At 49.3% G+C, this 20603-nt stretch overlaps 1 protein-coding gene and 1 long non-coding RNA gene across 3 annotated transcripts in view; one reads left to right on the top strand and one right to left on the bottom strand.

Moving 5' to 3' along the window:
• The window catches only part of LOC148129481 (uncharacterized), a 342063-nt gene that overhangs the window by 48191 nt on the left and 273269 nt on the right, over positions 1 to 20603 (bottom strand). The window lies entirely within an intron of this gene.
• GLMP (glycosylated lysosomal membrane protein) lies at positions 299 to 16688 on the top strand. Of its 2 annotated transcripts, XM_087943426.1 has the most exons (6): positions 299 to 435; positions 7433 to 7690; positions 9265 to 9450; positions 10132 to 10350; positions 11848 to 12125; positions 14200 to 16688. In XM_087943426.1, exons 1-6 carry the CDS (start codon positions 343 to 345, stop codon positions 14366 to 14368), a joined length of 1203 nt encoding a protein of 400 aa, XP_087799552.1. In that variant the 5' UTR covers positions 299 to 342; the 3' UTR covers positions 14369 to 16688. The 2 variants fall into 2 exon arrangements, with proteins under 2 accessions (XP_087799552.1, XP_087799553.1); XM_087943427.1 differs by lacking the exon at positions 10132 to 10350 and having other exon boundaries at positions 326 to 435.

Raw genomic sequence — 20603 nt, 5'->3', positions numbered from 1 at the left:
AAGTTGTTTTCTGCCTGAGCAGCGGGTTGGACTAGATGACCTCCAAGGACCCTTCGTTCTATATTCTAAGCAAGGGAGAGCCCTCCTGCTTGGCTGGGAAAGCTCTCCAGGCCACCCGCCGGCCAGTCTCCCTCCCCCTCGGCCGGGGCGCTGCTCTTCTCTGCCCCCAACCCGAGCTTGAAGGGGAAGCCCCCTCCCCCTCCCTCGTTCACCTGAGGGCAAGGCTGGCTTGCTTTGCCGCGGCCCCTTTAAGGGAGTCCCCGCCCCACTTGGAGGGAAGCCCGGAAGGAACGCCAGCCGGGTCACGTGACGGGGCTTCCACAACCCTGCAGTGGGAAAAACATGCTGGCGGCGGCGGCGGCTTCTTGGGCCGGCCTGGCTCTCCTCTGGGCGGCGGGCGGCTGCGCTGGGGACGCGGGGGGCTACCGGAGGAGGGTAGGTGCCGGACGCGGGAAGGGGAACCGGCGGGCGGGCGGGCGGGCGGGCTGGTGGGAAGCGTCGAACGCGGTTTGCGGACGCGGAGGAGGAAAGCGCCGCTCTGTTCATGCCCCGAGGCGCTCTTGCCTTTCTCCCAGGCTTCCCCCTCCCACACACACCCGAAGAGGCGGGTGGACATCACTGGGTCTCCTCCCTTAAATTCGAAATGCGGGTAGTCCTCGACTTACAGCAACTCGTTTAGTCACCGTGGCAAGTTACAATGGGCACTGGGAAAAAGTGACATCCCATTGATGGCCATGTTTCACCTTTATGACCGTTGCAGCGTCCATCACGGGATCACAGTTGAGACAGCTTGGCAAGTTGACCTCTGTTTAGGACGGTCCGCAGTGTCCTGGGGGTCACGAGATCCCCTCCGGCCACCTTTTTTGTAACCAGCAAAGTCAGTGGGGAAGCTGGATTCACTTAACAACTTACCAACGGCAGTGATTCACTTAACAACTGTGTCAAACATGATAGTCTTAAAATGGGGGCAAACCTCACTTAACAAATGTCTCACTTAACAGAAATTTGGCCTCAGTTATTGTCATAAGTCGACTACCTGTAATCTTTTTTAAAAAAATATTTTTATTGAACAATTTTCCTCATTTTATAACACAATGTTCATTTTTTTGTAACATTTCAGTATCGGTATACATATGGTTTCCAAACATTTGTGTTATATCTATATCTATTTTCTGTATATATATAAAGTGAAATGCCACTCGTGCATCATCACAAAATCTCCAGAACCGTAAAGCGTACAAACATGAAATTTGGCCCCTATGTTCCTTTTGGCTTCTAGGTGCTCATTAAGACAGGATTTTTCAAAATGGCCATCAGAGAATTAATATTTCCTACATTATTATTAACACGCTCTGATGCTAAGGAGTTCTACTCCCTCTCCCCACTTGAAAAGAAAACTCTTCCAAACGCAAAACACAACAAAGGAGAGGAGTTTCAGTTTCAGTTTTGATTTCAGAGCACCAAGCAGCTTTACTACAGAATAATTAAGCTAAGCCACGCCCAGGCTCCTTGCTGTCTCCTTGCTCACACAACAAATACTGTTTCAGTTTCCAAACAGCCCTCAACTCACACACTGACAGGATGCTAGCCAGATGAATACCAATGGATGCTGGTAGGCAAAGGCAGAATCTGCCCCCCCTTATTTTCCTCCCCCAAAACTAAGCCCAACCACATTGTTTCGTAGCGAAGCACGGGGATCCAGCTAGTATTACATATATTTCTTTCCACTAAAATATGTACAATATGTATTTCTTACTTTAAATATTTTCCCTTTTACATTTTATGATGCATATTTTACATTTTATTATCCTGCCGTAATATTTCATATTCTTTATTTATCTTTATATCTACTGTTTAACCAATTGTACCATGCATTCCAAATCAAATAATATTCAGTGCAAAGGTTAAAACAACACAGAAGCCCTGTGAATCCTGGGCTACTCGGGGTCAAGCATAACCAGGTAACCAAGTTTGACCAGGGCTTAAAACATTTCAAACTTGGAATCAGTCCAAACCAGGATTCCTCAATGCTGGCCACTTCAATAACTGGTGGATTTTCACACGAAAGCGTGAGAAAAGTGGGTGGCATGGAAATCTTATAAAGAAAGAAATATGCCAAACTCAGTTGTGGAAGACATTAAATCAGGGTTTCACAACCTGGACAACTTTTAAGGTGTGTGGAATTCCCCAGCCTGCGTGGCACTGAAGTCCACACCTCTTAAAATGGCCAAGGTAAGAAGCTCTGATCTACAGGGAAGCCCATGAACTTTCTAACTAGGTAGATCAGACCTTCCCCGTCCCAAGGCTGTCCCAGCGTGTGAGTGAAGAAAGGATTATGGGAGTTGGAGTCCTCCCTGCCGGGAAGGCACCCGGTTGGCACGAGCTCCTCCATATTCGTTGTATTTCCGTGGCTTTAAATCTACACTTTAAAACTTTATTTTATTAGGTTTTTTTTTTTTAAATGAAAATAGTTATGTAGCCCTCATAATCAACTCTGGATGGTTCACAATCCAAAGAAATCCGCTTACAAAGCAATGTTTAAAACTGTAAAACTAAACACAATTTAAAAATATTAAAAGCAACCAAACCCTGGCACCAAGTCATATTTTTTGATGTGGCAGTTATCTCATCCCAGCTGTGGGGGGAACCAAACTCGCTTGGTGAACCTTGTGACTGCTCTTTCTTTAATCCTGCCTTTATTATTTTGATAAATAACTCAAGGCAACAGCATACATACCTACTTTTTCCTCCTATCCTCCGCACAACAACAACCCTATGACAGGGTTGGGCTGAGAGAGACTATGAGTAATCCAACTTTACCCAGCTACTTTCAGGAAGTTGCATTAAATTATTGAATTTCAGTTAGGAATCAACCGATGGAACAGACGTTGCCTTCAGAAGTTGTGGGAGTGTCATCCCCGGAGGCTTTCAAGAAGAGACTGGATTGTCATTTCTCAGAAATGGCGCAGGGTCTCCTGGTTGGGCTGGATGACCTACTACAAGGTCCCTTCCAACTCTGTAAATCTTTTTTTTTTAATAAGAGTTTTTTATTTTTTTATAAGTACAAACAATTCATCTTCCATTTAACGGTGTGTCACCTGGGTACAGATACCTTGTGCAACAATAATCAAAATTACTACCATGTTTATTACATTGATATTAGTTCTCCATTGTTATTATTAATATACATAATGTCTCTCACACTATAACAATAACATGTTGAGATCTTCACTTATTAATATATATATCTATTATTATAATAATCCTCTTCTTACCATGTTTAATTCTATTAAGATATTTTCCTTCTTTCACTACTAGTTATTAGATGTCTAGCTTTCGTGTTTTTTCTCTAACCATCAATAATATAGTTCCCATATCTTATAATATTTAGATTGCTCCTTCTCTTTAATTGCCAGTGTTAATCTGTTCATTTCGGCATATTCTAATATTTTCCTAATCACATTTTTCATCAATAGGAATCTGATGAACTCTGTTAATCTGCTAGTTCTGCCTAATGTGGTTGTTTTAAAAAAAAAACTAGATTTTTTTTTAAACTTATCAAAAACAAAATATAGGCAACCCTCGACGTACAACCACAATTAGGCCCAGCATTACTGTTGCTAAACAAGACAGTGGTTAACTGAGCTTGGTCCCGTTTTATGACTTTCCTTGCCACAGTCGTTAAATGAATCACTGCAGTTGTTTTAAGTTAATCACCCAGTCGTTAAGTGAATCTGGCTTCCCCATGGACTTTGCTTCCCAGAAGGATCGTGAAAGGGCCCCCTGGACACTGAGACCGTCGTAAATAGGAGTCCGTTGTCAAGAATTTTGATCATGTGACCCTGGGGGGGGGCGTTGCTGCAACAGTTGTGAGTGTGAAAAACAGTCATAAGTTGCTTTTTTCTTGGTGCCGTTGTAGCTTTGTGATCGTTAAGTCAAGGACTACCTGTGATAGACATCCCTCTGGAACTCCATCGCTGGCAGCACAACTCCAATCCCTTCATTTGGGATTTTTCCTCCTTTCCTCTCTTTCTTTGCTGCTCTGGAGGAATAACCGTGATGGCGAACCTATGCCACAAGTAGTGAAGGATCAGATGATGGGATGTATGTGCAGAGGAGGCCAGATGAGGCCTCTGGGGGTCAGAGGAAGGGTCCTATGTGGAGATAGCACCCAGGCATGGACAGAATGGACACGAGAGGGAGGAATATGCATTCTGATAAAAACATTTCCTCTTGTCTTCCTTTCTGTGCCTTTAAGCAGCCTGGCTCCTTCCTGTCTTCTCCTTCTCTACAGAAGGAGGGGGGGTCACAGGGGAGTGGGGGGAGCCACCTTGAGCTGCTCTGCAATAGGAAAAGGGTTGGAACCGCACATTCTTAGCGAGGCCTTAAACCACTAGCCAGGATATCAGGAACAAGAATAGCTTGCTGATAAGAAAAACCCCAAAACCCACATAGCTGGCACATGAAACTGGGACACTTTGCAAGATACCCGTGACCTGGGGTGAAACACAGGTGACGCGACATTTAGCTGTGTAGGGGGCTGAGATCCAAATAACCAATCAATGTTATCAGTTATGCATGCATTATTAAGGGAAGGGCAAAGGTTGAATGCGACCATCCCTTGACTATGAGAAAGATTGTAATTGGGGCCCTTGGTTAGCCAGGGTCCTTATATCTTGATACCAAAATAAAAGTATATTGTATCACACCTTGTATCCGGTGACTAAGCAGCTTCGACACCAAGAACCCAGTTTTGGGGACAACAGTAGCACACAGAGCCATTTGTGCTGGCAGGCGAGGCGCAGGCCAACTTACCTCACTGCGCACGCGTGTGTCTCACAGCTGATTTTTTTCGATTGGCTTGAGGCCATTTTTGGCCACCTGCAGAGGCTTGGAAAAAGCCTCTGCAAGGCTTTTCAGGCCAAATTATAGGCCCGTTTCATCACTTCCTGTAATACCGGAAGTGACAAAAACGGGCCTATAATTCGTCCTGAAAAGCCTTGCAGAGGCTTTTTCCAAGCGTCTGGGGGAGGCTGAAAAAGGCCTCAAACCAGCCAAAAAATCAGCTGTGAGGTGCAGTGCAGGTGGCGGGGTTGGGGATTGCGTGCACATACATGGGGTGTGGGGAGGGTGTGCAGTGCATTCTAGGTGCTGGCATGTGGGCGCGTTTGTGCAATTTTTGGCACAGGAGCCCAAAAGATTAGCCACCACTGCTCTATAAAATGCATTTTGATTGGGGGTCATTAGAGCAAAGCCCAGAATCGTTCCCGTCGTCAGGATTTTCGTAGGGAAAAGAAGTGGGGGAAGTGGGGCAGGGGACATAGAGCAGAATTCCAGTGTTTGAGGGGGCTGCCCCATAGAAGGAGGGGGGGGGTCAACCTATTCTCCAAAGGCAGGACAAGAAGCAGTGGGTGGGAACTAACCAGGGGTGGGATTCAGCCGGTTTGGACCGGTTCAACCGAACCGGATGTTAAATTTGCATTTGGTTCGCCAAGCCACTAGTTGAACTGATTGGCTGGCCCCACCCACCCCTCCCCTCCCCCCATGTCTCCATGAGGGCCATTTTGGATGCAGGGAAGTGCAGCCTCTGTGCAGAAGCTCTGGGAGGGGGGAAAAAACGGGCCATCTGGAAGTACCAGAAGTCCGGAAACGGGCCTCTTTCTGGCTTTGGGACGGTCTCCAGAGCCCGGGGGGGCGTTTTTGCGTTCCCAGAGGCCCGAGGGAAGCCTCCGGACTCTGGGGAAGGCAAAAAGCAGCCCTCCGGCAGGCCACGCCCACCCAGCAATTTTTGAATCCCACTCCTGAAACTAACCGAGGAGAGAAGCAACCTGGAACTAAGGAGAAACATCCTAACAGTGAGAAAAATTAACCGGTGGAACAGCTTGCCACCAGAAGTTGTAGGTGTTTCATCACTGGAGGCTTTTAAGAAGAGGTTGGTCAGCCATTTGTCTGAAATGGTTGTGAGTATCACTTGAGGCTTTTCCAGAATTCCCAGTGGCTGAGGAATTCTGGGAGTGAAGTCCATGTTTAAAGTGCTGGACACCCTGGTCTAAGGTTTCCTGCTTGAGCAGGGGGATGGACTAGAAGACCTCTAAGGTCCCTTCCAGCTCTATTCTGATTCTGATGCAGCTTTTGCGGGATAAGAAAGTCTGGGTGAGAGTTCTTGGTGCTCAGAGTTCCTCTTTTCCTCTGACTCAGAGCGGAAGAAAAAAATGCTGCTTCTGTGTTTTCCTCCCCGAACTTCAGAAATTAGAAAAATGAATCATGCCTTTTCCTTCAGAAACTTCACCAATGAATTAACTATGGCTCTCGGCGGTTCCTTCTGTGACCATTTTCTAATCATTCCTCTTTCCCTTCCTTTTTTTATGTTTTTTTTTTAAATGGCTTTTATTGTTTGATCCAAGTATAAAATATAAAAGAAAATAGGAAATTAAAGGAAGGAAAAAAAAAAGAGAGGGAGAAAGCAAATATAGGGGGAAAAGGAAAAAAAGTGGCGACTTCCAACTCTTTTTAGCACAGGACAGGTAGTCCTCGACTTAAAACCGTTTGGTTAGTGATCGAAGTTACAACGGCACCGGAAAAAGTGACTTATGACCACTTTTCACACTTATGACTGTTGCAGCATCCCCAGGGTCACATGATCAAAATTCAGGCCCTTGGCCACCAACTCATACTTATGACGGTCACAGTGTCCCAGGGTCACGTGATCTCCATTTTGCAACCTTCTGACCAGTAGAAAGCCTGGTTCATTTAACAACTGGGTTACTAACTTATCAGCTGCCATGAATCACTAAACCAGGGGTCTCCAACCTTGGCAACTTTAAGACTTGTGGACTTCAACTCCCAGAGTTCCTCAGCCAGCAAAGCTGGCTGAGGAAGCAGCTTTGCTGGCTGAGGAACTCTGGAGTCCTAAGTCTTAAAGTTGCCAAGGTTGAGACCCTGCACTAAACCATGGCGAGAAAGGTGGTAAAATGAGCCAAAACTCACTTAAGAAATGTCTGGCTTAACAACAGGAAATGTTGGGCTCAATTGTGGTCATAAGTCCAGAAGTACCTGTGCCAAGGTAAGCTTTAGCCCCCTAGTTTACTAACCATGATTCATGGCTTAGTTCCGTGATGGCGAACCTATGGCATGCGTGCCGAAAGTGGCATGCATAAGCCATTCTTCCGGCACGCGAGCCGTCGCCCGGAACAGATCCACTGTGCATGTGTGTGCGCCTCCCGTCAGCCAGCTGATCGTTGGGTATCTTCCACACATGCGCAAAGGCCAAGGCGTGTGCGGGAGATGTGCGTGCATGCACAGGGGGCGGGGGGGGTTGTGCGCACATTGCATTATGGGTGCAGGCCCGCGATGATGAAAAAGTTAGCCGTCACTGGCTTAGTTAGTGGCGCCTGTTTGTGAACTTAGCTTGTTGGTGCAAATCTGTTTGCAGGTCTCTCTCGAGTACAACCCAGGCTGGGCGAGCCCAGGTGTAAACCTTCTGCACACCCGAGCAGTGGGCATCAACGACACGCTTCACTACGTCTGGAGTACCATCGGGGTCCCCACGGTGTTGTTGGTGTACACCGCGAGCGACAACAGTTCCCTTCGCGTCAACTGGACCCGGCTCCTGTCTTCTTCCCCGGCTGGAGCCATCCGGATCGAACCAGCCGGCAGCGTCTTATATTCCACCGCTGTGGTCTTTCCAAGGGTGCGTCCAGTGGGGAGGGGGCTGAGGGATGGGGAGCAAGGCAAGGGGATACAGGTAGTCCTTGATTTCCTGGTACAGGGCAGGGTGTGGGCCTCACCTCGGGCTGTGGTTCATCGTGGGGGGGGGGGTGTTTGGGGGGCGCTTTCTCTCTGGGTACAATGAGAATACCGTTTTTCGGTATATTTCCGCATTTTTTCTTCTGTGTGCGTGTTTCGCCCTCTAGTTGGTGAATGCTGGGTCGGGTCAAGGCAAATGGGGGGGGAGGGGGGGGGCAGCGAGCCTGTCTTTCTCTGGGTCGCTCTGTGTCGCTCCTCCCCAGCCAGGGCGCTCAAAAGAGGGGGGCTCGCGCCCGCCCCCCGCCGGCGCAGTGCTTCCATTCTGCCTTACCGCCGTTAATGGTTGAGTGGACCTTCGGCTGGTGAAAGGGGGGGGGCCATAATATCTCACCATCAGGAGGCTGTGAGTTCAATGTGGGAGCGAAGGGGGGGATTGGGGGGCAGCTTTTTTCCCTCTTAAAATGTCGGTTGGGTAGACGCCATGAGAATATATCTGCCGAACAAAACTCCACATTGGTGACAGGAAAGGCAACCGGCTAGTAAGCACTCAGCTCCATTTCAGTTGCCATTCAAATTTGGGGGTCCATTGTGGAATGGAAATGAGTGGTACGGTGGCCTAGAGGTAGACCTTTTGCCTCACAATCGGGCAGCTTTGAGTTCGATCCTAGGTAGATATTTCTCTCTGTGGGCACCATGAGAATATCTCCGCTGAGTATAACTCCGTATTGGCAACAGGAAGGGCATCCGGCCATTCAAACACTCTGCTAGCTCCATTCAGTTGCCCAGGCTCCACCCCGCAAGGGATTATGGGTTCGTTAAATGAAGATGATTTAGTTACAGTGGAACTCACAAGAGTGTCCTACAACTTGTCCTCCCAGTTATGACCATTGCAGCATCCCTGTGGTCAGGTGATCGAAATTCAGACGCTTGGCAGCTGGCATGTAGTCCCTGACTTACGTCCACAATTGAGCCCCAAATTTCTGTGGTTGTAAATTTTGCCACATTTTATGACCTTCCTTGCCTTAGTTGTTAAGTGAATCACCGAAGAAGCCACAAAAGGTCCCTTGGGGCTGGCCAATGTAGTGCTCCCAGATATCTAGATCTAGACGGGGTCTTCAACGTCCAATCGCAATTGTGCCCAACGTGTCTGTGGTGGTGAAGCGAGACATTTGTGAAGTGGGTTTGGCCCCATTTTACGACCTTTCTCACCACCATTGTTAAGTGAATCGCTGCAGTCGATAAGTTAGAAAACCTGGTTATTAAGTGAGTCTAGCTTCCCCTTGTTGACTTTGCTTGTCTGGAGGTCGCAAAACAGGATCCCATGATCTTGGGACACAGCAACGGTCATAAAATCGAGTCAGTTGCCGAGCATCTGACTTTTGATCACGTGACTCTGGGGATGCTGGAAACAGTCATAAGTGTGGAAAAATGGTCCTAAGTCACTTTTTTCCAGTGCCGCCATAACTTTGAGCGGCCGCTAAATGAACTGTTGTAAGTCAAGCTCTCCCTGTATTGCAGCTCTGGGAATACAACGGAAGCAACTTGTTGGACCCGGTCCAGGCGGGACAGGTCTACCCCAGCTACAACCTGGGCAACTTCACCTGGGCCAGCCTGGATGGACAGCTGAATGAAACGGCCCTCAGCGCCAACTTCCAGGGCTCCAGCCGCGAAGGCACCTTCGCAAACGGGAGCATCTCTTTCAAGGTAAGTTGGACTGGGTGTGTGTGTGTGTGCGTGTGTGATGTGGGGCAGAGGTTGTCTCCTTTTGGAAATGGCTGTGGGTTGAATTACAGGTTAGTCCTCGTCTTACAGCGGTTCGTTTAGCGACCGTTCAAAGTTACGATGGCATTGGGGAAAAGGGGATTTTACGGCCGTTTTCCCCCCCATCCTTACAAGCTTTGTAAGCAGGGCCGTGTTCGCGTGATCAAAATTCAGACGCTTGGCCACTGACTCATACTTACGACTGTTGCTGTGTCCCGTGGTCATGCAATCCCCTTTTGCAACCACCTCACAAGCAAAGGTAGATTCGCTTAACAACCGGTTTGCTAAGTTACCAAAGTCAAAGCCAACGGGGAAGCCCAGTCACGTTACTGATTTAAGAACCGCAGTGGTTCCTTTAACAGCTGTGGCAAAGGAAGGTCGGACAATGGGGAGAAACTCCCTTAACAAATTCTTGCTTAGCAACGGAAACTTGGAGCTCCAAATTTCAAGGACTGCCTGCATTGAACCCTTCATGGGACAACCTCCTTCGCCAAGCCCTGATAAATCAAGGTTAACTCGAACCGGGTTAGGGAGGGAGGGAGGGAGGGAAGCGAAGGCTGGTGAGGTTGTGGTCAGTCTGGGCCGCCATCCTGCCCCTGCCTCTCTGCCTCCGTCCCCCTGCAGGTGACGGCGTACGAGGAGGGTAGCCGCGACAGGCCTCTCCCACGCCTTCTGCACAGCGCCAACAGCTCCAAGGTGGAGTTCGCCATGGAGGGCGTAGTGCCCCGGGGGAACCACTCCCGCTTTGCCCTGGAGATCCTGGCGGTCGAGGAGGGGAACCGGAGGAAGCAGCTGCAGTCGGCCCGCTCCATCGATGACGAATATACCCCAACCATTTTTGAGGTACGGACGGGGCATCGGCTTTGGGTACCAGTCGAGAGTCTTCTCGGCCATTGTTTGGGCGATGGAGCCATCACTGGCTGGATTTGCATGGGGCTCCAAAGGCAGAATGGGACAAGTTGCCACAAGCAACTTGGTGTGGCCTGTCGGCCACCGGCCCCTCCAGCAGCTGACTCAGAGGAGGAGGAGGAGGAGGAGGCGTGGGAGTCAGGGTCAGCATCACCTGAGAGTTCAGAGGGGGGAAGAGGGAATGGAGCTGGCAGAGAGAGAGAGAGGGAGGAGGAGCCTGGGCTGTCCGTCAGCCCTCAGATGGAGAGTCAACAGCCCCCCCAGGTCTGGAGGTGGCTGAGGAGGAAGAGGAGGAACAGCTGCGTCCAGTGCCTGACGCTTGGATGCACAGAAGGCAGAGGAGAGGAGAGCAATGGAAATCTATGGGCCGGTCCTTGGGCAGATAGAGGCACCCCTGCTAGCGAAGCCCCACCCAGGCTCTGGAGATCAAAGGCAGGGGGCGGAGATGAATAGGGATGGCAGGCAGCTATTCATCTCCCTGCTGGACGGACTTGTTAGCCTGCGGTGAGAGAGAAACTTTTTGCCGAGGTGCCGGCGCTTCTAATAAAGGAATCTTTGAGTTCACTTCAGAGGGTTTGTCGTGTTTGGGGAGCTGGGTCAGGACACATCTAGCTGCAACCAACTTGTAGTAGCCAACTCATCGTGGCTAATTAACTGGATGCGGGACAAGAATCATGAAAGAAAGGATGCCAAAAAGGAGGGACAGAATGAAACGTGAATGACAAAAATTAAAATATTTTAAAAATTATTTCCAGTCATTAAATTGTCGAATTGTCCCGCAGCGAGTTGTCCTGTGGCAAGTTGGTCATGGCGAGTTGAATTAAGGAGAAACTTTCTAACAGTGAGGACAATTAACCAGTGGAGCTGTTTGCCTCCAGAAATCGTAGGCGCTCCATCATTGGATGTTTTTAAGAAGAATCTAGTCAGTCACTTATCCGAGATATTATAAGTTCTCCTGCTTGAACAGGGGGCTGGACTAGAAGACCTCCAAGGTCCCTTCCAGCTCATGCATTCTATTCTATCCTGTGGCAAGTTGTCATAGGCCTCTCCTGAAGATGCTTTTCCAAAAGGCAACTGGACTTTTTTGGTTGCTGTACATCATCATCTCCTTTTAATGACTCCATAATCCCTTGCGGGTTGGAATTGGATGCAGTTGAATGGAGGAGCTGAGTGTTTACTGGCCCGATGCCCTTCCTGTTGCCAATGGGGAGTTTTGTTCAGCAGATATATTCTCATTGTGCCCAGAGAGAGAGAAAATATCTGCCTCGGATCGAATTCACAAGCCTCCTGATGGTGAGGTGAGAGCTCCACCTCTAGGCCACCCCACCGCTCTTTCTTGCTTGCTTGCTGTACGTGGGGGACACAAAACAACCCTCTCCAAAATGGAGTCTAATAACGGCGTCGCATTTCCTTTCCCCTTTTTCCTCCCAGATGGCCCAGCTGACCTCTGAGCCTCACAACCACAGCTTGGGGTCCAGCTTCCTGCAGTGGAAGACGGCCGCCTACAACTCTAAAACGCCCCGTCGGGAAAACACCGTCCACTGTCAGTATTACCCCCTCCAGGCGATGCGCACCCTCGGCCCCGAGTTCAGGATTCTCCAGGCTTACTTTGGGGAGGATGTCGAGCAACGCTGCAGCCTGTCTGCCCTCAATATCTCTTTTGGCAGTGAAGACAGCGAAGACTACAGCGAGAAGAGATACTTGAGCTGGTGAGGATCCCTTTATGGTGGGTCTTTGCTGGAAGCCGAGGGTGTGTGTGTGGTGGGGGGGTCTCCTTCCTAGATCACTGGGAACTTCTTCCTGTGGGTTTGAAAGGCGTCATTTCGTAAATTGGGGTTCCCTTCCCGCGATGGGGGCCAGCGCTGTGATCCAGATAGCCCAGTTCTCCCAGTTTGATAGGACCAAGCGGGCGCTTTCTTCGCTGGTCGTGATAAAGCGAACCGTTGCAAGTCGGGGACTACTTTGTAAGAACTCATTTTGCATTCAGTGCCGTTGTAAGTTAGAACGGTCACTAAACAAACCGTTGTAAGTCGAGGACTACCTGTATTGACTCATTTTGCCTTCCTTGTTGTAACTTTTGAACAGTCACTAAATGAACTGTTGTAAGTCTAGAACCACTTTATAAGGACTCATTTTACATTCAGGGCCGTTGTAACTTTGAACAGTCACTAAAAGGAACTCTTGTAAGTCTAGGACCACTTTATAAGGACTCATTTTGCATTGATTGTTGTTGTAACTTTGAATAGTTACAAAACGAATCCTAAGAACCAGGGATGGGCTTCAAAAAATTTAGTTCTCTGCCCGGTGGCTGGGTGGGCGTGGCCATGTTGAGCGTGACCTAGTCGGCCTCCTGCACCACGCGGGGGCGTTTTTGCCCTCCCAGGCTCCGGAGGCTTTCCTCAAGCCTCCGGGAGGGGAGAAATGGCCTCCCCAGGCTCTCGGGGGGCCAGAAAGTGGCCCATTTCCGGCCTTCTGGAACTTCCAGGAGGCCCGTTTTCTCCCTCCCTGCAGAGCCTCCGTGCAGGCCCTGCACTTACCTGGGATCCAAAATGGGCCGTGTGAAGACTCCTGGGGGGGGTTAGGCAGGGTCTGCCAGTCGTTGCAACTACTGGTTTGGAGAACCAGATGCAAAATTAACAACCGGAACTGGTGCAAACCGATAGCAGCCCACCTGTCGGGATTCCGGCAGTTACTCCCCATTTAAATCATGAGCCTTGAGCCAAATTTCCAAAACTTAAAAGAAGATTTATTGGGAGTTAACATGTCCGGCACTGCCTGGGTGCAGCCGACTCTGAGGCACACCATTCATTGTCACCCTTGACCCTGGTTTTCCCTCCATCCCCTGGGTGTATCGTAATTCCTATTCTCCAATGAGACACATCCATAGCCCAGAGTCACCAATCATGCTCTCCAGTTAGAATTTTGCACAGCAGAAACTTCAGTCACCTAGTTCAGGGGTTGCCAACCTTTTGGACCTCAGGGACCACCAAACTCATAATTTTAAATCCTGCGGACCAGAGACCCTGGGAAAATCCCCAAAAAAGTCTGCAGGAAAATTCCCCACCTGGTTTTCCTACCGATGGATTGTTCTTTATTTGGGATTGCAGGATACCGTCTCCAGCTCCGTTCTCAGGGGGAGAGAAAGAGAGACTTTTGGCTTCATGCAAGGAAAGCAGCAGAAGTCTTTCTTTCTCTCCCCCAAACTCCGCCAGAAATGAGTCTTTGCCAATGCAGCCTCTTGAAGCAGGATGCCTTGCAAAGCCCCAAAGACTCATTTCTGGCGGAGTTTGGGGGAGAGAAAGAAAGACTTTGGCTGCTTTCCTTGCGTGCAGCCAAAAGCAGAAGGAGAAAGAAGTGGAAAGAAGCAGCCCAGTGGCCAGGCGAGGCGCGTGGGGCGAGTGGGGCAAGTTCCCTCCCTCTGCCCTTTCCCCCCTCCCCTCACTACCTCGTGTTGTTCGCAATGCAAGCAACGCAAGCCTTGTGTTCCCACGCAGCCTGGATTAATTGCTTTGGGGGTGACATTTCTCTGCGGACCACCATAATTTTCTTGCGGACCACCAATGGTCTCCAGCCCACTGGTTGGCAACCACTGACCTAGTTACTATCTTTGAAAACATTTATGGAATGCACTTTGGGTTTTGCAAGCTGCTTTCACTGCTCCCCCTTCCCTTTCTGCTGGCAACTCTAAAAGGACCCTAGAAATACTTCATGAGTTGACCCCACCCCTGAGAAGGACTTCCCTGCCATGACTCGTTCCCCCTTCTTCCGTCTCTTTCCTTCCAGGTCTGCCTTGGTGGGTTTTGGGGAGCCCCCACGTGAGGGCTTCTCTGTGCTGGTCATCGGGATCCTGGCCGTGGCGCTGGGCACCCCGGCGGTGCTTCTCATCGTGGGCAGCCTGGCGGTGCTCACGAGGCAGCAGAAACAGTGTTCGGAGTACGAGCCCATCAACTGACGGGCAGCCCGAAGTGGCCCCCTTCTCCGGGGACCGAATTTTACGGACAGACCAACCGAGCTTCCTGGGCCGTTTTTGCAAAGGTGCCAGTCTCACCTGCCCCCGTGGGGTCGGGCTTATTTATTGTTTTCCCCTAAAGGGGGCAGAATTCATCTCAAAAAAAAAATCGGAATAATCAGGATTTCTGGAGAGGGACGTGTTCTCCGGGCCTTCTCCTTGCATTGACAAGGATTTTGTGGATTTCTGGGGTGACAGCAACACAGGGCCCTGCTGTTGGGTCGAGCAGGAATGGGACATGACTTAACACAGAGGCCTCCAAACTTGGAACTTTAAGACTTGTGGACTTCAACTCCCAGAATTCTCCAGCCAGCATAGCTGACTCTCTTGTAATCTCTTCCTCTGCAATCGCTCTCTATTTTACGAGATTAAGGGAGGGGGAAAAAAGTAGGCGTGGCTGGCTGGAGAATTCTGGGAGTTGAAGTCCACAAGTCTTAAAAGTTCCCAGGTTTGGGGGACCCCTAACTTAACGGTTTACTGGTTGGGAGTTGACTCTTTGTCCAAGGGTCTCTTCTCACAACACGCAACACCCCTCACTATACACGGAGCACAGTTCTCAACCCTGAGGACATTTGGGTTTACAGAGCTCAGGTTGGCCCGAATGCGGATATTTTTCTGAAAAGGACAAGGATTTGGAGAGCGGGAGTCCCCACTGCACAACGCCTGAGTTTTTGCCAAAATGATAGGTGGGTGCCTTCGTTTGCCACCTTCAGGGGGGAAATGTGTGTGCCTGGACTTTGCTAATTCTGCTTTTCCTGTCCTGATCTCAAAGACCCAGAATGTTGAACTCTTGTTTCCAATCATCATGTGGGTCTTACCACTTAGGGAAAAAAATTAATTCCCTCCCTCCCTTCCTTCCTTCCTTCCTCACTTCTTTTATTTCCTTCCTTCTCCAATTCTCCTTTCTTCCCCCTTCTCTTTCCCCTTCTCCTTTCCTTCCTTTCCTCCCTCCCTCCATTTCCTTTCTTTCCCCTTCCCCTTCAATTCTCCCTCTCTCCATCTTTCCCTTTCCTTTCTTCCTTCCCCCCTTCCCTCTATTTTCTGCCTTCCTCCATTTCCTTCCTTCCTCTCCCCTTCACCTCCAATTCTCCATCCTCCCTCTTTCCCTTTGCCCTTTCTTCCCTCCTCCTCCCTTTCTTCCCTCTCCCCTTCCTTCCTTCCTTCCTTCCTTCCTTCCTTCCTTCTTCTTCCTTCCTTCCTTCCTTCCTTCCTTCCTTCCTTCCTTCCTTCTTTCTTTCTTTCTTTCTTTCTTCCTCTTTCTCTCTCTGAAGGGGACTTGTAGCCTTTGATTTTCTCGAAAATCCATGTAGTTCTCTTTAGGTAGTTCTCATTTTGAAGCCAGTTAAACCCACAGGAGCACAGTTGGGGGAAGTGGTTGGCAGCTGTTGTTTTTTTTTTTTAAAGGCGTAGACCTGAGTCAGCCACTAATTGTGTTTACGCACTGCTGTTCAGAAAACAACAGCAGGCAAAATTGCACGCCGGACTCAAATGCACTCTGGAAAAAATGGATCCCCTGTGCTGGGACCTGAATGAATTGGAGCCCTGGGCTTACAGAATAGATCTGCCCACCTGGTGTGTTGTAGAGATCGAGCCAAGAGCGATTTTTTTTTAAAACCTCTTTGAAAAGTTATCAAAGCCAAGTCTTGGCAAGTTTTTGGAGCAAGCCTGGCTCTCCTTTGGGATCCCCAGAGGTTGGGGTGGGATTTCCCAGCATTCTTAGCATGTTGGCTTAAGAATGCTGGGAGTTGAAGTCTTCAGCCTTAAAGGGCTGTCTCTCCCCACTTGTTGGGGAAAGCCTTGGTGAGATCAAGTCTAAATCAAAGTGGGGAAGGGAGGCCAGGAAGGCAGGCGAGCTTGCGAGGTGCTTCGAGGACCTGCCTGCCCCCTTCATTTTCAAGCTGGGAGACTTTGGGGTCAAGTGGCACCAACATCCTTGCTGGGAGCGACGAGGTGTTGGCTTCCATCGTGCGCCTGTGAGGGTGTTGCTGTTCTCTAACCTATGCCACAAAGGGCCAGTGCTTCCCAGCGTTGGCTCCTTTAAAAGATGTGGTTTAAAGGGGTGTTGGCCCCTTTAAAAGCTGTGGCCTTCAACAAGCTGCCCGGGGGAATTCTGGGAATTGTAGTGCACATCTTTTAAAAAGAGACCAAGGTTGAGAAAACACTGCATTTGTGGGGGGATTTCTGGCAGAATGGGAGCCTCGTGGGCTGCTCACCACTGCTTTGTCTTTCAGGGACCAATTAAAAAGGAGATTTTTGCAACACAGCTTGTTTGTGGCGGTCATCTGTTCGAATCCAGTTTCGATCTCGGGAGCTTTGCTTAACAGGCTCTGGATTTGCTTTTCAGGATCAGTTTAGTTTACTTTATTGTCATAGCACCTCGTACAACAAAATCAAACACCATCTTCAGTGCACATCATGACCATGAAAATAAACACAAACACACATCCTTCACACTCCACACTTTGAAACCGGAAACCCCCGACACCGCACCAACACTGCACTATAGAGCAGAATTCAGCAGAGCTCCTGCCCTGGGATAGAAGCTGTTTTTCAGCCTATTTGTCCTTGTTTTTATTATTATTCTGTACCGGCTGCCAGATGGTAATAGTTCAAAAAAAGGGTTCCCAGGATGAGATGGATCTTTGAGGATGTTTTGAACTTTCTTAAGGCAGCGGGAGCTATGAAGCTCTTCCAAAGAGGGGAGAGGGCAACCCATGATCTTCTGGGCAATGACATTCACCCTCTGGAGTGCTTTCCTATCAGCTCCTGTGCAATTGGCAAACCCTACAGAGGTGCAGTGAGTTAAGATACTCTCTATGGTGCAGCGGTAGAAGGTCACCAGCAGTTTCTCATTCATTCAGAGGGGAATGTCTAAGGAGATTCTCCGTTATCCAGGTCATGGTTGTCCCAAAGGTGCTTTCCCCCCCCACCCCTTTTAAGCCCCCAAAGCTGGAAGCTTATGGGACCCCCAAGGATAAAACACCCAGACACAAACTCTGCCGAATGCAGTACAAGGCAGTGAGGGGTGTTTTGAGACCTGTCCATTGGAGAAAGGACTCCTCAAACACAACACAGGAGAACAAATCTATCAGGACTAGATTCAGCAGTCCGTTTGAAAGACAAAAGGCTGCTCTTCTGAAGACAGCAAAAGTCCACATTTTGCACAGAGAGGACAAGTCAAGGAAGTCAAGCTATTCTCCAAAGCCCCTGAGGGCAGGACAAGAAGCAATAGGTGGAAACTAATCAAGGAGAGAAGCAACCTGGAACTAAGGAGAAATTTCCTGACAGTGAGGACAATTAACCAGTGGAACTGCTTGCCACCAGAAGTTGTGAATGCTCCAACTCTGGAAGTTTTTAAAAAGATGTTGGATAACCATTTGTCTGAAGTGCTGTAGGGTTTCCTGCCTAGGCAGGGGGTTGGACTAGAAGACCTCCAAGGTCCCTTCCAACTCTGTTCTGATTCTGATGCAGCCGTCTGGGTGAGAGTTGTTGGAGTTCAAAGTTCCTCTTTTCCTCTGACTCAGAACGGAAGGAAAAATGCTGCTTTTTGTGTTTTCCTCCCCGAGCTTCAGAAATTAGAAACAGGGAGGGATACTACGGCATCCTCTTATCTCCACTCTACAACCCAGCTCCTTTCAGCAGTTCCAAGAAGGCTCCACATCCATTTGCACCACTCGGGTGACCCTGAGGACACAGACAAACCTCCAAGTGGCCTCAACGACCCTCTAAAAGGATGCAAATGACCAGCTGTCTGCAAGGAGTATAAATCCTTCTGTTCCCCACCATCCAGCCAGAGCTGAAGAAGCTTCTGGCATGAGAAGCGAAACCTCTTCAAGGGAAAACAAAGTCCTATCTGCCTTTTGAAGAAAGGGGAAGCATTCCCTAGCCCTGTTCCTTACTGCTGTTCGATGGCTTTGCAGAACGTGAAACTTAAGAAAGAGGCAGTTTTGCCACAAATATATTCTGTGCCCAGAATTGGAGCTTTGCAGGGCAGTTCTCTTTTTATTTAAATGGTTTTTTTTTAAAGGGGGACCTCCAGGGAGGTGTTGAGAGAACATTGGCAATATGTGGTTCACAGGGTTTTTTTCTGTGTGCAAAATCAACTAGCCATGAGTTATTTACTAAATCGTGGTTAAATAGCAATAGCGCTTATATACCGCTTCATGGTGCTTACAGCCCTCTCTAAGCAGTTTTCAGAGTCAGCCTCTTGCCGTCAACAATCTGGGTCCTCATTTTACCCACCTCAGAAAGACAGAAGGCTGAGTCAACCTTGAGCTGGTCAGGATCGAACTGCTGGTAGTGGGCAGAGTCAGCCTGCAATACTGCATTCTAACCACTGCGCCATCATGGCAGAATGGAATGGAATAAAAGAGCAATAGCACTTAGACTTATATAGCACTTCAAGGCTTTATACAGCCCTCTCTAAGCGGTTTACAGAGTCAGCATCTTGCTCCTAACAAACTGGGTCCTCATTTTACTGACCTCAGAAGGACGGAAGGCTGAGTCAACCATGAATCAGTCAGGATCAAACTGCTGGCAGCCAGCAATCAGCCTGCAATGTTGCATTGAGCCTCGGTGGCGCAGTGGTTAGAGTGCAGTACTGCAGGCTACTTCTGCTGTCGGCTGCCTGCAATTTGGCTGTTCGAATCTCACCAGGCTCCAGGGTGACTCAGCCTTCCGTCCTTCCGAGGTCGGTACAATGAGGAGCCAAAATTGTTGGGGCCAAGAGGCTGACTCTGTAAACCGCTTAGAGACACTGTGAAGTGGGATATAAGTCTAGGTGTCCTTCCTTCCCTCCCTCCCTCCCTCCCTCCCTCCCTCCCTCCTCCCTCCCTCCCTTCCTCCCTCTTAGAATGCAGCATTGCAGGCTAATTTTGCCAACTGCTAGGAGTTCGATCCTGACTGGCTCAAGATTGACTCAGCCTTCCATCCTTCCAAGGTGGGTAAAATGAGGACCCGGATTGTTGGGGGCAAGAGGCTGACTCTGTAAACCGCTTAGGGCTGGATAGCACTGTGAAGCGGGATATAAGTCTAAGTGCTATTGCTATTCTAACCACTGTAGCTCCCTGCACTGACTTAGTGCAGAGGTCGCCAAACTTACAGTATAGCTGGCTGGAGAAGTTTGGGGATCCCTGGCTTAATCCAATGTTTCCAAAGGTGGTATTCAGCCAGTTCTGACAGGTTCTGGAGAACCGGGAGCAGAAATGTTGAGTAGTTCGGAGAACCAGCAAATCCCACCTCTGACTGGCCCCGCCAACCCCATCTCTTCTCTGCCTCCCATTGAGTCCTAGCTGATCGGCTGGGTCTCCTTTGGTTGCCCTGCACAGGAGAACGGAGCTGGAAAGCAGGTTAGTGGGGTGGGGAGGGAATGGGGATTTTGCAGTATATCCTTCCCCCTGCCATGCCCACCAAGCCAGGCCACGCTTCCACTAAGTGACTTGAATCTGAGATCGTTGGACTTCTCTTCCTTGTTGTGGGCTGTGAAGTTGTGTAGCCACTTATCCTGCAGGGGACAGAAGACACCCCGGATTTTTGGGGGGGCCATGAATGAATTTTGTGTACGGTCTCCTGCTTGGGCGGGGGGTTGGACTAGATGACCTATAAGGTCCCTTCCAACTCTGTTAATCTGAGGCTCTCTCAACCCTTCAAATGTTTCCTGCAGCGGCACAAAGTTTGGGGGTACTTTTCCTCTGTGGGATGGAAATTTACCAGCCTCAGGTGGCCGCCTCTTGTGTGCAGCAGCCCTGTGGCCTTCCAAGCTGCTTGGCAAGTCCTCGCGGTGTGTGCTTTTCACACCAATTGTCTCGTCCAATTTGGTGCTAGCAACATTTGCAGCCATGGTCTTTCTAGAAAATGCTGTTACCCTGGGAGACCATGAAAGCTGCTTACACATTTGTGTCTAGTTTAATGAAAAGGAGGACCAGGGACAGCATGGTATCAATGTCCCAATATCTAAGGGGCTGCCCCAAAGGAGTGGAAGTCAAGCTATTCTCCAAAGTACTGTACTTTGAACCGAAGGCAGGACAAGAAATAATGGCTGGAAACAAACCAAGGAGAGAAGCAACCTGGAATTAAGGAGAAATTTCCTGACAGTGAGGACAATTAATCAGTGGAACTGCTTGCCACTAGAATTTGTGGGTGCTCCATCACTGGAGGACTTTAAGAAGAGGCTGGACCT

Source organism: Notechis scutatus, chromosome 14 (genome assembly GCF_049901735.1).
Source record: "Notechis scutatus isolate UNSWTSFEM ecotype Mainland chromosome 14, rNotScu1.2, whole genome shotgun sequence".
Classification (NCBI taxonomy): Eukaryota; Metazoa; Chordata; class Lepidosauria; order Squamata; family Elapidae; genus Notechis; species Notechis scutatus.
The sequence above is the reverse complement of the archived record's forward strand: the minus strand, read 5'-3'. Positions and strand labels throughout refer to the sequence as shown.